The sequence below is a fragment of the Cebus imitator genome, unplaced genomic scaffold, assembly GCF_001604975.1.
Source record: "Cebus imitator isolate Cc_AM_T3 unplaced genomic scaffold, Cebus_imitator-1.0 Scaffold119, whole genome shotgun sequence".
NCBI classification, from domain to species: Eukaryota; Metazoa; Chordata; class Mammalia; order Primates; family Cebidae; genus Cebus; species Cebus imitator.
Window position 1 is genome coordinate 2,686,816 of NW_016107434.1, and position 17,714 is coordinate 2,704,529.

General features: G+C 35.5%; 1 protein-coding gene across 1 annotated transcript in view; it reads left to right on the top strand.

The window, feature by feature from the left end:
- AQR (aquarius intron-binding spliceosomal factor) overlaps nucleotides 1-17,714 on the top strand; it is a 115,508-nt gene that overhangs the window by 58,112 nt on the left and 39,682 nt on the right. Inside the window, exons 18-24 of the mRNA XM_037742364.1 lie at nucleotides 1,868-2,035; nucleotides 3,008-3,177; nucleotides 6,914-7,155; nucleotides 9,568-9,714; nucleotides 10,304-10,373; nucleotides 13,576-13,686; nucleotides 16,523-16,632. Coding sequence (XP_037598292.1) covers nucleotides 1,868-2,035; nucleotides 3,008-3,177; nucleotides 6,914-7,155; nucleotides 9,568-9,714; nucleotides 10,304-10,373; nucleotides 13,576-13,686; nucleotides 16,523-16,632 — 1,018 coding nt within the window. The remainder of the gene's footprint in view (nucleotides 1-1,867; nucleotides 2,036-3,007; nucleotides 3,178-6,913; nucleotides 7,156-9,567; nucleotides 9,715-10,303; nucleotides 10,374-13,575; nucleotides 13,687-16,522; nucleotides 16,633-17,714) is intronic.

The following is a 17,714-nucleotide window of genomic DNA, read 5'->3' on the forward strand; positions in this document are numbered from 1 at the left end:
AGGATGGTCTCGATCTCTTGACCTCATGATCCACCCGCCTCGGCCTCCCAAAGTGCTGGGATTACAGGCTTGAGCCACCACGCCCGGCCTAATTTTAAAGATTTTAAAATACCATAAAACATTCCGCTTGTCCCTTTGAAAAGGCGTGAAACTCAAGCCCTTATCTTCGGTATTCTCATTTAAAGTTAAGGAAACAGAATTAATGAAATGGAAATGCTGCAGAAAGCACAGCTAGGTTTAGGTGGGTACAAATGGTTATAAGGAGAGAGAGAGTTGAGCTCATTGTAATACAGGATTTTAAAAAATGTAGATCTAAGATGTCACAGAGTAAAGTGGTTTGCTTTAGGGAGGAGCAAGAAGTCATTCCTCAGTAATGCCAAAAAGTAACTCCTATCTTGGTAGAGGATCAATGACTTCTCAGGACTCCTTCTTTGGCTTTTAGACTTAGAAGTTTTGTTGTTGTTGTTGTTGTTGTTTTGAGATGGAGTTTCACTCTGTCACCCAGGCTGGAGGGCAGTGGCGTGGTCTTGGCTCACTGCAACCTCCCCATCCTGGGTTCAAGCGATTCTCCTGCCTCAGCCTCCTGAGTAGCTGGGATTACAGATGCCCGCCACTATGCCCAGCTAATTTTTGTATATTCAGTAGAGACAGGATTTCACCATGTTGACCCAGCTGGTCTTGAACTCCTGACCTCAGGTGATCCACCCACCTCAGCCTCCCAAAGTGCCGAGATTACAGGCGTGAGCCACCGTGGCTGGCCTAGACTTAGAAGTTTTAATGAGTTATGCAGATCAGACATCATGCAAGTAGTACAACTCAGATAGTAGAACAATTCCTGGTTCATTCTCATTACTTCTCTTGCTGCTTTGCATAGAATTTATTGGGAAATAATTAAGTCAGTATTATGAATAGAGTTATTATTTCTACCTTTACCCACACCCTAACCAGTCCCCCAATTAAAACAAACCAAAATATTTTCAGTACTATTAGCCATACACCCACATTGCTGATTTGATTTCATTGTGTTTGTTGTTAATAAGATTATGAGCAAGCAGACTGTTTACATTTACATTTATGTCATATAATGGCTAACAAAAACATCAGAAATGGAATGAAGATTAAGTGGTGTAGCATTACATGTTGTATGGTCTAATTTTATAATCCTTGTCTTCCAGTTTCTCTACTTTTAATGGAACTGGGAAGCCATTTGAGTCCATTATTGGGTCTAGCAGTTGAGAAGCTATGGACTTTGGCACAAGACTCCTGTTTCTTGACATTCACTTATAAAAATTCCCTTAATGGATTTGTTTTCAGAAATTATTTGCCAACTGAAACTGTGTATATTCAACCAGCTTTCTCAAGATTATATCTGTAAACATACTTTTTTGCCCTGATGAATTATTCTAGAGTTGACCTGTTTTAGTGAAATACAATTAGGCTGTCTTTGGAAGAACACTGATAGAAAGTTTAAACTGATATTAAAAACCTGCTAAATATGATATAGATGGATTGTATGCCAACCGTATTTTTGGTTACTTATTAAGAATGTTAAAAATAAAAATGATGACGAGCATCCAATTTTGGAGCTGTAGCATGACTTTGGAGGGCTTATTCAGTAATGTATTCCTGGCATGAATGTTTCTAATTTTAATATAAAGAGGTTTTCATTTCAATTAATGCTATGAAATATTGAGTATTAAAGATTATAGAAAAGCCCATAGTTGTGTTACAGTGCAGTAATAATCACTGGTCACTTGTGATATCTCTCTACCAAAGATAAGCGGTAGAGAGACAAATTAGAATTTGCCTACAAGAGACTGAAAACAATGAAATTCTAATAAATGAAAATGTCTTCATATCTTACCAGGTCTTCGTAAGCATGATGTATGCTTTTTAATTACTGTACGTCCCACAAAACCTTATGGCACTAAGTTTGACCGAAGGAGACCTTTTATTGAGCAGGTTGGCCTGGTTTATGTCAGAGGCTGTGAAATTCAGGGCATGCTGGATGATAAAGGACGTGTCATTGAAGATGGTATGGTGACATATTTTTGAAAGAGTATATGTATTGAACGTCTTTGCCTATTTTGCTTCTTAAGTAATATTTTTTAGTTGTGTTATCTACTAAATTGACACAAAGGGTTTGCTTTCGTTGTCCTAACTTCCTTTATAATACTTATTATTATTAAATTATAACTGCATACATGGCTAGTGCTTATTTTACAATTTGGTTGTTAAACTTCTTTTGAAACTTGAATCAGTTTCTATCATCTGTGGTTTAGAGATTATATCATTGCTAAACTTCTGATGATTAGGTTTTCTGTCTCTAGAATAAAATAGGAGAAAGGAATTGGAATATGGATAGAATAAGCATAAGGCCACATAATGGAACCAAAGTTGGAGGTCTAAGACCCCCTGCCCCCCGCCAAAAGAGGAGATATGTCAGAGAGGAAAGAAAGGCTCTGGTCTTGCAACCATTAGTATCCCACATTTCTGTGTATGTGAAATTTCCTTTCATGCTGGTTATACTAGGTATGGAATGTGGAAGGATGTGAAAAGTGATGAACCTCTGTCAAATTAAGGGATAGAAAACTATGCCTTAAATTCTAAAATACATATATTTAATTAGAAAATATTTATTGAGTACTTACTATATGTAAGGCAGTAGTAGGAGCTAAGAGTGTCAAAAGTAAAGATACGCTGTTTGACATCCAAGTGCTCCTATTTTAGTTGAATGCGTGTACAAATTATTGCAAATCATGGTGTTGCATTGTAGACATTACATGTCTGCTCTGGAAGGAAATAGTAAGAATTTAGAGAAAGAAGAAAATACTTTCAGCTTCTTAGAATTTGAAGTGGGTAAGTGGAGGGCATTCTAATTTGGGAAGAATGATTGGAGTTAAGCCAGAACCATTTACTCATCATTTCTAAACAAGAAATGCTGTTAACTTACTTAGATATTTGAAAAATATATATTTTATTTAACAAACTTTTTCAAATTCCTCAGGACCTGAACCCAGACCCAATCTTAGAGGAGAGTCAAGGACATTTAGAGTGTTTTTGGATCCAAACCAGTATCAACAAGATATGACCAATACTATACAAAATGGAGCAGAGGATGTGTATGAAACTTTTAATATAATAATGAGAAGAAAACCAAAGGAAAATAACTTTAAGGTAATTTGGGTGCTATGTAACTAAAAGTACTATGTGATAATTTAAGTGACTTTTATGACATAAATACAAAGATATTTGGTTAGAGGAAGATTTGTTGAGAAAATAATTACTGCTTATATTTTTATTATAAGCAATCCTCTTAAACTTTTAACATTGATGAAATATAAAAAATTAAAGAAATTCATTTGTTAAATCTATTTTGTCTTTTGAGGAGTTAAAAACTTAAAATATAGATGAATCCAGGTGTTATTCTAAAGGTCCACCTCCTTTTTTGCTCTTTGTATGTTAAGTACTCAGTTAGTGCCCTATTATGAGGTGAAGAAAACTTGCTTACTTGTTTACTGGGGCTTCTTTTTTTAAATCAAAAGTAGATATACTTTCAAGTCACTTTAAAAATAAAGATATGGAACCTTAAGGCTCTGAAGTACTATATGATATATTTTTACTTTACTAATTAGTGGGAAAGAGAGGTTTGGTGGCTCAAAATTTTACTTTTAGAATAATTGTGGGGAGAAGAATTTTAGTAAAGGATAGTTTTTTAAAACCATTATTTGAAACTATATTGTAAAATTTAAACATTGAACAGTTCTAGCATTTGATAATATGTAGCTTTTGCAGAAAGAGTGCTTTTCTTTTCTCTTTCTCCCAAAGTGCAGTACTTCTTAGACATTCCTATCATTTTATTACTTTTATGTAACCCTTTTGTTGTGATTGAAAAAAGAAGACATTTCAAACAGCAGAACTTGTTCTTCATCTCCCCCGGTTGTTGTACACTAATGGAGATATCCCTGATTTCTTTTTGTCTCATACTCTTCCTCTAATCCATCAGTAAGTCTAATTAGCTCATCACCTTTATCTCTTATATTCCCGCCTCCTTTCTTGTCTGTTCCTCCCCTTACACATATCCACATAATGGCCAAATAATCCTTTTAAAATGTGAAGTTTACCTTGATACCCCCATTTAACATTCTTTAATGGCTTCCTATCACATTAGAAAGTTCTTACCATAATCCAAAAGGCCCTATCATTATCTGTCTTTTGGCTACCTCTCCAACATCATTTTCTAACACTTTTTCCCTATTCACTCCATGTCAGTCATACTGCCCTTTTTGCCGTTTTTTTAAATAATCCAAGACTTTTCACATGGTGTTCCTTCTACCTAGACAGTTATCTCCAGGTATTTACATGGTTCATTTCCTCACCTGACATGGGCAACTCTGTTTCAATGTCACCTCCTAAGAGAAGCCTTCCCTGGCAACCTTACCTAAAGTAGCATCTCATGATTCTCTACTGTATTCCCCTTATTTTTCCCCAGAGCTGTTATCATAACTGATGATTATACATTTGTTACATATCTGAATTCTTCATTAGAAAGCAATGAAGAAGCAAGTTTATGAGGACAGGATCTTTGTTTTGTTTGCCAGTGTATCCTTAGCACATAGAACTGTACCTGTTATATAGTATGTTCTTAATAAACATTTATTGAGGGAATGAAGGTTGGAGAAATCGAAGAATTTCCAAGCTTTCTATAACTGTCACAGTTGGTCAGTTTTCAGTAAATAAATCTCAGTTATTTTACTGAAAAGTGAAAAAATCCTTTCTTATATTTGTTTGACTATTTTATTTAGTACCTACTGTAAATCTGATACTGTGCTGAGATGAATCTTATGAAGATGAATCAGACACAGCTGATACCTTTAGAGAAGTTAGAAATATAGACAAATACCTACCATGACAGTTAGAAGGTGCCCAACGCCATAAAAAGGCTCTAGATAAAAGCGTCCTAAAAGTTCAAAGGAGGCATTTAGTTTCTGATCCAAGAAAGAAGGAGAATGATTAATTTGCCTATGTTTAGGAAAAAACTGCTCTTTATGTGTTTTTGGTGTTTCATTATGTGCCTGTGTAGCATCCCTTATTTATTGCCTTTTCTCTTTTCCAGTGTATACAAGCTGTCCTCATCTGGATACTTTATTTTTTGTCTAGACAGTTATAGAAGCCTCTTCTTTGTCTACCCTTGAGTCTGCTCATAGCCAGTCACCTGTTTTCCATGTTTCCTCCTACTGTGTGACACTGATCACTTTACTCTCCTTCTCAGAACATTTCTTTGACTTTCTATTCTTGGTGAAGTAAATCAAAGCTCCATCACAAATCTTTTACTTGAGTTCAATAAAAATGCCATTTTCCTTCATGAAACCTTTCCTAATGTTAAGTGTCCCCTGCATCCATCTCTCTCATTCACTGTGAACTGTATTCCCATTGTATTTTGTAACATTCTTTACTATTTACCACATTTGCTGCTCTGTTACAGTTAGGACATATTTTATCTTGCTACTAAAACTGTAATTTCCTTAGAAGGCAGAGCCCTGATCTTATTCATCACTGTTATGTGAATATACTCATTTGGGTATTCCTTCATTCACCCATTCCATATTTAAACTGTTCCTAGATCCCTACTTTTGTGGGAATTATATTTTGGTAGGATTTAAACAAGTGGTATTAGGGATAGTAGGGATAAAACAAATAACCGAATACCTGAACAAGAGAATTTCAGGTAGTGACAAGTGTAAAAGCAAGGCAATGTGATTAAGGATGTGATTAACATATACTATCTTATCATTTTCAAAAGTTGTATAGCACTTATGATTTAAAAATTGTCGGTTTGGTTATTTTATTCCTTGAAATTAATAGCCTAGCCTCTAGATTTCTTTGTGTGAGATAGATCACTTTGTTGAAATGATTTTTGGAAAGTCTAAGATTTGCTTTGGCTTTTTGTAATTACCTTTGACAGCATATATGCTGTTTACTTCAGTGACCTTTTATTATAGCCCTGATTATTTCCTTCTGAAATATAATTGATATTTTCTTTATTTTTATCATTTTGTTCACTTTTTTATTTCTTCTCACAGTGCTAATTTTAACATTTTTAAATTGTGACGTTTCATCACAGTTGAAGCATACTTTTTTTTTTTTTTTTTTTTTTTTAGGCGGAGTTTCGCAGGCGGAGTTTCGCTCTTGTTACCCAGGCTGGAGCGCAATGGCGCGATCTCAGCTCACCACAACCTCCGCCTCATGGGTTCAGGCAATTCCGCCTCAGCCTCCTGAGTAGCTGGGATTACAGGCACGCGCCACCATGCCCAGCTAATTTCTTGTATTTTTAGTAGAGACGGAGTTTCACCATGTTGACCAGGATGGTCTCGATCTCTTGACCCCGTGTTCCACCTGCCTCGGCCTCCCAAAATGCTGGGATTACAGGCATGAGCCACCGCGCTCGGCCCTGAAGCGTACATTAGTGTACTTCTGGTTGTGCGTGATTTTAGCATTAAAGAACTATGGAATATAAAGAGGGAAAAACTCCAGGAGTTTCTGAGAGGAAGTATTTTCTTTAAAGCTTTGTTCTAGATTGTTTTCTTACTGTTGTGTCGACCTGAGTCTGGTTTTCATCCTACTCAATAGGAGTCAAATGGTAAATTAATTTATGTCATTCTGTCTAAGTGAACTCTTAACGGATAAAGTGTTCTTGCTAAGTTTGGTCTTTTGTTTAACCCAGTGTATGGTATCAGCTGAAAATATAGCTGTTGATTCAGTCTAGCCAAGCACCTGTCAGCCAGCGGAAAATAGCTTCTTGCTCAGAAACACTTGGGAATTCTGGATTAGTACAGTCGGCTTTGCATTCCAGTAAGTGCAAATGTTTGAGATGTCTTATTGACACCATCTTTTTCTGTCCTTTTACTGACAGGCTGTGCTGGAAACTATTCGGAACCTGATGAATACTGATTGTGTGGTACCTGACTGGCTGCATGATATCATTTTAGGTTATGGGGACCCAAGTAGCGCACATTACTCAAAAATGCCCAATCAGATTGCCACCCTTGATTTCAATGATACATTTCTCTCCATTGAGCATTTAAAAGCCAGCTTCCCTGGTCATAATGTTAAAGTAACTGTGGAAGACCCTGCTCTACAAATACCCCCTTTCAGGTAAAGTCAGAACTGGGTATGTTCCTTTCCAGCATTCTGTAGTCAGTGTGCGTTATGGCATCAGGATTGTTAGCTAAAGTGAGTTTTGAGTACTATATTTGGATTTTGTTTTTTTGTTTGTTTTTCTCCTTCAATGAACATTCAAGTTGTACCATGGATTTTGTTTTAGCAATTCCTACCTTCACCAAATAATCGCTGGGATAACTTTATTATGCTTGAATCTAAGTGCAGAAGCTGTTTTAAGACCACAGTAAAAGTAGCCTAATGCCTAATAAGGGATCAATAAATGCTTATTGTCTGAAGAGAAATGTATAAATATATTTATAGCATTTGACTAAATGTCATTGCATTTATGCATAGTCTACTATGTCTCCCAACTAATACAGCCATGTGATGTTGAACTTTGTTTTTAGGAAAAAAAAAATCTTTTTTTCTTTTAACTTTGCTTGCTTTCACAAATTTGGAATGTTCAAATTTGTGTATAGCTAGGCACAATGGCTCATGCATGTAATCCCAGTGACTCAGGAGGCTAAGGCAGGACTGCTTGAGGCCAGGAATTCGAAACCAGCCTGGGCATCATAGCAAGATGCCATCTCTAAAAAAATTCAAAAAGTAGCTGGGCGTGATGCCACACACCTGTAATTTCAGCAACTTAGGAGGCTGAGGCAGGAGGATTGCTTGAATCCAGGAGTTTAAGGCTGCAGTAAGCTATGATTGTGCCACTGCACTCCAGCCTGGGTGACAGAGGAAGACCCCTTCTCTAAATAAATAAAATAAATACTTAGAATATAGTCATATTTAATGTTAAATTAGTTCCGGTCCTAAAAATTAAGTGAACATTAAACAAAGTACCTGAAATAATTGGTTATTATTCCCTGAATTCCTTCATATGGATTAGTGGTAAGGCACTGAGTATACCTATGGGTGGTAGCCTACAGATTACTTTCTTAGCTAGAAATTAGAAAACACATAGCTTTCAGTTGATTGCTCTGTGTGTGTGTGTGTATGTGTGTGTGTGTGTGTAGTAATTCTAGGCCAGGTGTGGTGCCTTATGCTTGTAATCCCAATACTTTGGGAGGCAAAGTTGGGAGGATTGCTTGATGCCAGGAATTGTAGACCAGCCTGGGCAACTGAGACTTCATGTCTATTAAAAAAAAAATTAGCAAGATTTGGTGTGTGCCTACAGGCCCAGCTACTCAGGAAGCTGAGGTGGGAGGATCACTTGGGCTCAGGAGAGTGAGGCTGCAGTGAGCTATGATCACACCACTGCACTCTAGCCTGGGGAACAGTGAGACTCTATCTCAAAATAATAACTAATTCTACATGTTAAATAAACATATCCTTTATACACCCAAACCTAGTCTTCCTCCATACTTTCCTAATCCTATTTATGGCAAAGACATTTTTCTACTCCTCTGTCTTGAAATCTCAGCGTTTTTTTTTTTTTTTTTTTTTTTTTTTTTTTTTTTTTTTTTTTTTTTTTTTTTTTTTTTTTTTTTTTTTTTTACTCTCGTAAAACTCCTGCTGTATCTCAGAGATTTTGCCTTGAGGATAGTTTTTTCATGTGCCACTTCCTTTTTAGACCTTCAGCAGTCTTTGTAGTAGCAAATTATTTCCTCCCAGTCTTTCCTCACTTGAATCCGTAGCTATTCACTGCCTAGCTAAAAAGCTGATTGCTCCTATTTCTTACCAAAATAAGTGCTGACCTCTTGGCCTCTTTGGCTCTTAGTATTTTTTGGTGTTATCTATTTTTTTAGAATGTGAAAGAAGACTGGAAAAAGTACACATAGAAAATTAATTGTGTAGCTCAATCTTAGGGGGTTCATTGACTTCCCTGAGGTATCTGTGGGGAGTTACCTCCTAACTCCAGGTTATAACCCTCTGCCTTAAATGCTTCATGTTCTAGAAATGTCATAACAAGGCTCCTGTCATAACAAGACTCCTGTGTCTTCAACCTATTTTTCTCTACCCTATTCTCAGGCAAAATAGGCTGCTTGTAGTTGGCCTCTGCTGTTGCCTCTTTCCAGGAATGTCTTTTCTTCCCATCTTTGAATGTCTAAATTCTTTGAGACTCATCTTAGATACCACCTGTCCCATGAAATTGTTTCTGATTAAATGAAGGACAATGAATAAAACACTTTGCAGTGCACCCGACATAGTATTTAATGTTTCTTTAAATTCTCCCTTAATTCTCTGTTAACTGAGTGACTTTTTTAAATGTGAAAACTCTTAACACCCATGTTAGTGCTTGTAACTCCACGGTTTTCAGAGTTTACATAAAGATAGTGAGTTCCCTTAAGCCAGAAATGTTTCTTATTCCTCTGATTATCCTGCATACACTGTCATGCACCAGATAGGCACTCAGTAAATCCTTGTTAATTGTGAAAATGAACAAAAGTTTTGGTATTGTAGGATAACTTTTCCAGTTAGAAGTGGAAAAGGGAAGAAAAGGAAAGATGCGGATGTGGAAGATGAAGACACTGAGGAGGCAAAAACCTTAATTGTTGAGCCCCATGTTATTCCTAATAGGGGTCCTTATCCTTACAATCAACCCAAACGGTAATTTTACTACCTATTCTAATTGTAATAATGAATAATAGTTTGCTATTTCAACTGAATTTGGAATGTTTTAAAATTTTCTATTTCTTTTAAAACTGTAAAACTTCTGTTTTGGAACCCTCTCTCTTTCTGTTCTGTCACTCAGCTCAATAACTGAATTTTAGGCCATCCTGTAGTCATAATATTTCAAAAAGAAACATTTTCAGGCACTATGAGAAGTAAGTTTTACAGGGCTACCTTAATTTGAGCAAAGCATTCTTACTTCTTGACTCTATGTTACATATAGCAGTAGTCCTAATGCATGTGTGCCATAACTAGTAAATTGGCATTATATTTAGTATTAGAATGGGAACCAGAACTTTGGCACTCCATATGAGGTCTGGGATGGGTTAAATATTGAAAAATAACTATAATTCCATTTTAATTGTCTGTGTTGGGGGGTAGAGGTGAAGGGAGTCATTCAGAAGAGATTGAAGAGAACTGTAGTAAATACAGAGCAGATATTTAGATCACTGGTAATTGTTGTCTAAATTTGTATTACACTATGTGTCATTTATCCATACCAACTTTTTATTTACTCTTTTTGCAGTAATACGATTCAGTTCACTCATACACAGATAGAAGCCATCCGTGCTGGAATGCAGCCTGGACTGACTATGGTAAGAGAATTGTTAAACCTGTTTTTTGTCCACCCACCCTACCCCTGACACAGTTTTGCTCTTGTTGCCCAGGCTGGAGTGTAGTGGTGTGATCTCAGTTCACTGCAACCTCCACCTCCCAGGTTCAAGTGATTCTCTTGCCTCAACTTCCTGAGAAGCTGAGATCACAGGCCCCCACCCCTTGAGCCGGCTAATTTTTTGTATTTTTAGTAGAGACAGGGTTTCACAATGTTGTCCAGTCTGGTCTTGATCTCCTAGCCTGAGGTGATCCACCTGCCTCAGCCTTCCAAAGTGCTGGGATTACAGGTGTGAGCCACCACACCCAGCCACACCTGTTTTTGACATAGATTTAGAAGTAACAGAATTTAGAATGTGTTCTATTTGAAGGACAGCAACCCAGCTGAATTTAAGTATTTATAAGTAAGTGTAGGTTCTTAAGTATTTAGAGATCTTGCTGCTCATTTCAGTGTTATATTATAAAGTTTTATTAGAATATGACTGTGCCCATTTTTTCTTTTTTTATTAAAAAAAGTTTTATTTATTTATTTTTAATTTTATTTGAGATGGAGTTTCGCTCTTGTTGCCCAGGCTGGAGTGCAATGGCGCAATCTCGGCTCATTGCAGCCTCTGCCTTCTGGGTTTGAGTGATTCTCCTGCCTCAGCCTCCCAAATAGCTGGGATTACAGGCATGTGCCACCATGCCCAGCTAATTTCATATTTTTAGTAGAGATGGGATTTCTCCTTGTTTGTCAGGCTGCTCTTGAATGCCTGACCTCAGTTGATCTGCCCACCTCAGCCTCCCAAAGTACTGGGATTACAGGTGTGAGCCACCGTGCCTGGCTTAAAGTTTTGTTTCATTTTTAATTGACATGATTGTACATATTTATGGAGTATGATGTGATGTTTTGATGACTGTATACATTGTGTAATGATCAAATCAGTGTAATTAGCACATCTATCATCCACTTGTTTCTGTATTGCCTATGGCCACTTTTGTGCTACAATAGCAGAGGTAATTACTTGCAACAGGGATTTCTTAGCCTGCAGAGCCGAAAATGCTTCCTCTTTGGCTCTTTACAGAAAATGTCTGCTGACAACTGATTTAGAAGTGTGTTTAATTTCTAAATATTTGGAGTTTTCCTTGTTATCTTCCAATTATTGATTTCTGGTCAAAGTCCATTATGGTCAGAGAACATATTGTATGATTTTAATTTTTTGGTTTTTGCTTTTTAAATTTCTTAAAATTTGTTTTATGGCCCAGCATATACTATTCTGTTGTTTTATGGCCCAGCGTATAGTATTCTGTTGTTTGGGAATGGACTGTCCTATAAATGTCAATTCGATTTATTTCATTGATGTTATTTAATTTTTCTCTATTATTGCTGATTTTCTGTCTGTTTTGTTGATTACTGAAAGCAGACTGTTGAAGTCTCCCATTATAATTATGAATTCTTCTGTTTCTCCTTTAGTTCTGTCAGTTTTTGCTTAATGTATTTTGAAGCTTCATGGATGAGTGCTTTATACCCTTAGGGTTGTTATGTTGTCTTGGTAAATTGGCCCCATTTAGTATTATATAATGTCTGTCCTCATTGTTGGAAGTTTTTTTTGCTCTGAAGTTACTTTATCCATTCTGAGAGTCTCTGTCTTCCAGCTTGTGTGTTTAGACTATTCACATTTAATGCAAATTAATTGACATGTTTGGATTTAGTCCTATCAATTTTTATTTACTTTCTATTTGTTCCCTTTATTTTGTATTCTTCCATTTCCCCTTTGCTGGCTTCTGTTGTGTTATTTGAATAGCTTTCAGTATTATGTTTTTATTTATTCTATTTTTTTTTTTTTGAGACAGTCTCACTTCTCAGACTGAGGTGTAGTGGTGTCATCTTAGCTCACTGCAACCTCTGCTTTCCCAGGTTCAAGTGATTCTTGTGCCTCAGCCACCCAAGTAGTCGGGATTACAGGTGTGCTGACTTTTTTGTATTTTGAGTAGAGAATGGTGTTTCACCATATTGGCCAGGCTGGTCTTGAACTCCTGGTCTCAAGTGATTTGCTGCCTTAGCCTCCTAAAGTACTGAGAATACAGGTATGAGCCACTGCGCCTGGCCTATCATACTTTTATTATATTTTATTATATTCTGGGTGTAGTGTTTTCTTAGTGGCTATTCTAGGGATTTGCAATATACTTTTCATAGCCTACTTAACAATCAGTATTTTGTCACCTCAGGTTTAATGACAAATAGTTACTCCCATACAGATTCCTTTGCCTTCCTTCCCCTTTTATATTGTAGTTGCTTTACGTGTTACATCTAAATACATTAAGATACTATCAGGTAGTATTAGAATTTTTGCTTTCTATTGTATATTTATTTTAAAGAACTCTAGAGGAAAAAATAGCCTTTTATTGTATTTGCCATTTATTCCTTATTCTAAATATTCGAAGTGTCTTCTGGTGGCATTTTCTTTCTGTCTGAAGAACTTTTTTTTTTTTAAACCATTTTTTATAACATGTCTACTAGATATAAGTTAGTTTTATTTTTCTTCATGAAAGAATGCCTCTGATACATCTTCTCAAAAGATACTTTACCTGGACATAGAATTGTGGGTTGCTAGTTCTTCCTTTTAGCACTTAAAATGTTGCCACACTTCCTTCTGACTTCCATGTTTTCTGATAACAAATCCAAAGTCATTATAAACATTTTTTTGTTATATGTAGTATATCATTTTTCTCTGGTTGCTCTGAGGATTTTTTTCTTTGCTTTTTGTTTTTAACCATTCAGTTGTGGTGTATCTGGGCTTGGATTTCTTTAGGGTTATTTTCTTGGGGTTCACTGAGCTGCTTGAATCTGTAGATTTATATATTTTGCCATATTTAGGAAATTTTCAGCCATAATTTTTCGAAAATTTTTTCTATGCCATACTCTTTTTCCCCTTCTTCTTAGAATTTATTGACGTGAGTGTTAAATGTTTTAATGCTGTTCTGTAGATTCACGAGTCTCTAATTTTTTTTCAGTCTTTTTCTGTTATTCAGGTTGTGTAGCTTACTGATCTATCTCCAAGTTCACCAACTCTTGCTCTGTCCTGTTCATTCTGTTATTGGGCCCCTCTATGGAAGTTGTTAATTTTATCTTTCAGTTCTGTACTTCACAGTTTCTAACAGTATGTGATAATTCAGTAGTTTGCTATGTATTCATTTTCTTTTTAGGTTGTGGGCCCACCTGGTACAGGAAAAACAGATGTGGCCGTTCAGATCATATCCAACATCTACCACAATTTCCCAGAACAGAGGACTCTAATTGTTACTCATTCCAATCAGGTAAATGACTGTGTGTGTGTGTGTGTGTGTGTGTGTGCGCGCGCGCACGCGCATGCGCGCGCGCATGCCTGTGTGTATGTGCACATGTGCAGTTGTGTAGCTTAGGGGTTGAGGGGGAGGTAAAGAAGGAGCAGGGGATTAATGAAATGAATGTATTGATAGATGATTTCTCCTTGTATTGAAGTCTGATCATAGGTACCACAGAATACCAGGAAAGGCTAATTGATACAGATGGTCCCTGACTTTCGATTTGACTTATTCTCACCTATAATATTTGACTTTATGATGTGTGAAAGCAATATGAATTCAGCAGAAATTGTACTTCAAGTACCCATACAGCTATTCTGTTTTTCACTCTTATTTTGGTATTCAATACAAAACATTTCACTATAAAACAGGCATATTGTGTTAGATGATTTTGCCCAGGTATAGGCTAATATATGTGTTCTGATCATGTTTTACGTAGGCTAGGTTAAGCTGTGGTGTTCGGTAGGTTAGGTGTGTTAAATGTATTTTCAACTTAGGATATTTTCAACTTATGATAGGTTTATTGGAATGTAACCCCGTTGTAAGTTGAGGAGTATCTCAATAGTATTTGCTGTTGAGCTATCTTGGATTATCACTGCTTATAATGAGACTACATTGAGGGATACATAAAACCAATCTTTTATTTCTACTGGAGAGGTTAATAATGTGAAAAAGCTAAGCATATTTGAAAGTATTGTCAGATATTTGATTAAATTAAATCGCCATTTTTTTCCCCCCCTTCTATTCTAAACTAGAACTTTTACTTTGAGATTATAAGCATTAACCCTTACTAGGAGCATTTTTCTTCATTTAATAGAATGTATATTACTAAAAGACTGAGGTCTAAAGTGTGCTGATACTGGATTAAATTTCAAATCCATGTGAAATGTATACCTAATATTACATGAGCGGACTGTATGCTATGTTAGTCATTCTGAAGCTGTAAGAAATGAGGGAAGAACAAGTAACATTTATTAGATCTGGTATAAGATGAGACAGGCAACTCTGAGAACACCCTGAAGCACATTATGAAATTCGCGTGGTAGTCGAAACCTCTAAAAGTTTTTTCTCAGAGTGGTGACTTCAGTTGACCAGTCTTAAAAAGAGTTGGTATACAAAGAAGCATTGGGCTTTTGGAAGCTCAAATATCAGTTATTTGAGTGATCATTAACTTTTAATTTGTAAGGTTTTAAAAATAATACTTTTTAGTTCATTTGCCTGTCATATTTTTATATATTTTGAAGTTTATAAGTAATAAACTTATCCAGTATACTGGATTTATGTAATATGTATAATTATATAATAATATATTGTATGTGATATGTCCAATATACTGAATTTGTGGGAGTTGAAAGGGGATCAATTTAGACTTCGTCTTGATAAAAGAAACAAATTATGAAAAGAATTTTTTATTTAGTAAAATTTATTCTGTACTATACCTATTGTAAATTCTTAGAATGAACAGAATAATTCATGTATTATTTTAACATATTTTTACTATTTTGTCATACCTTGATATGACTTTCTACAGTTATCCTCTACTTTATGATTGATTTGTATAGCACAATCATTGAAAAGATTAATTTGCAAAAGTAGACACATAATTCAAGGCTCGCTAAACACCTGCCTTGTTGTTTTGAAATTCAAATAATTTCCCTTGATGCCCATCAAATTGATTGTTTTCCTTCAGTTAACTGTTTTGTTTGCCAGATCTTCATTTGCATGTATAATTCAAGTAGTTCTCCAAAATCACTTTAATTAACAATGGAATAATGTAATTTTTTCTGAGATTATAGTGTGCAAGTTTGTGGGGTTTTTGTTTTTTGTTTTTGCTTTTACTCTAAATCTATGTGCTTCTTAAGTTTAAATAGTGAAGATTTGGATAGTGAGTAACATCATATAATCTGCTTTGTTGGGTCCTGAGTTTTGGATGATGAGTATCAAGAGTGTGGATACTGGGGGATTTTTCTGAAAATTTGTGTTAAGTGTCTTGAGTTTCAGAGCTCACATTGCTAGAATTTTGATGGTAAAGGATATCTGTACCTACGTTACATAGCCTAGGTGTTTATAAGACTGGATGTTGACTTCGCAGGCAGGGCTGGACTAGTGATAAATGAGGAGAGACGTTTGAATGGGGGCTCATTTTAAAATAATAACTTTATTAGTGAGTCTCTCCATACTATGAAACTTTTGCCTTTCTGTAAAACCTTAAAACTGCAGAGGTTCAGATAATGAATACCAGGGTTCAAGGGAACTTTAATTATGAACATTTCATAGATAGAAAATAGTGACTTTTAAATGACCTTCATCAGAATAGTTTGCAATAAATGAGTGCTCTTTTCTTTATTATATAGAGAACATTAGACTTCCATACTAAGATTTGAAAGATGCAATTTATGTTTCCACCCTCTGATCTTCTTAATGTATTCTACCTACACACTCACTGCCTTCTTGTTGTCTTTCTCCAACTGCAAAAGCTTTTCCAGTTCTCTGCAACCAAGGAAATGTTGTGGAATGAAATGAAACTCAGTATGGTTGTTTATTTTAGGAATTGTTACATCTTGGAAGAAATAGCATCTGAGCCAGTGCCTTTCTCCTTTCATAAATTAAAAGCTAACTTTTAATGGGTGGGTAGCTTTATGGTTTCTAGTTATACAAATACTATTTGATTGTATTATAAGTGGCCTAGTTAAGGCCGATTTCCTCCCATTTCAACTTTGATTCTTTTTAAATGTTAGTTTTTGCTGTGTTTAAAGGTGTCTGCTGATTCTTTAAAACACACCATCACCCTTCTTGCTTTATTCTCTAGGCCCTAAACCAGTTGTTTGAGAAAATCATGGCATTAGACATTGATGAGCGCCACCTACTGCGTCTTGGTCATGGAGAAGAAGAGCTGGAGACGGAGAAAGATTTCAGCAGGTGAGCAAATGGGAGTGAGTAACAGCGTAAAAAAGGATTTTTTATTTCCTCTTCATTTCTTTTACTAAAGAAATACCAGAAGAAAGGAGGAATGAATACTCAAACTTAATTCTGAAAGTTTTTAATATAACTTACTAAGACTGTATGTTGACCTAGAAATCTGGTCATGATGTCCCTCAGTTCCTGTTGTGTATAGTTATGCCATTTTGCCTTCAAATATACAATTATTTTAATAAAAAGAATGATCTTGTTAATCTTTTTAAAACTGCAGATTGCCTTTTGCTATTTCTTGAGGTAATTTTTAATGTTGCCAATTCAAAACTGTACAACTTTAAATGATTCCTTTTCACATCTTATTCAGACATTTAATTTGCATTTATTTTAGGCATCAGTCAAGAGGCTAATTTATTTATTAAAATACAAATTATGGGAGGCTGAGGCAGGAGAATCACTTGAACCTGGCAGGCAGAGGTTGCAGTGAGCTGAGATCACACCACTACACTCCAGCCTGGTGACAGAGCAACACTCCTTCTCAAAAATTAAAAAAAAAGAAAAGAAAAGAAACATAAATTAATGATTAATGATAATATAAGCTTTGGGGTTATAACTTCAGATACTTATTGCTAGTTTGGCTGGACTTTATGTTTGATATTACATACTGTAAATTGACTAAAACTTTGTAAGTCGGATTTCTTCTGCCATTAGTATTTTAATTTTTTTCCTTAAAAGTTGCTTTATAATGTTTTATTTATATTTAAATCCATTTTCAAAGTCCAGTTTTAGATAATAAGCACAATTAACAGCTGGGCATATTTAATGCAGCCTTTGTCTGTTAGACATGATCTTTGACTAATTGACTAAAGACATTAAAAGAGTTTTAAATTATTACGTCCATCTATTTTGAGTTCTCGTATTACACAGCTTATAATATAATTATATAATATGATTACGTGCATCTATTTTGAGTTCTTGTATTACTCAGTGACTTTTTAGCTTCTACAAAGTCACTATGTTGCAAAGGGCAAAGAACAACATGCTGTAAGTTATTTAGGGTTCTATATTCTTTTTTTTTTTTTTTTAAT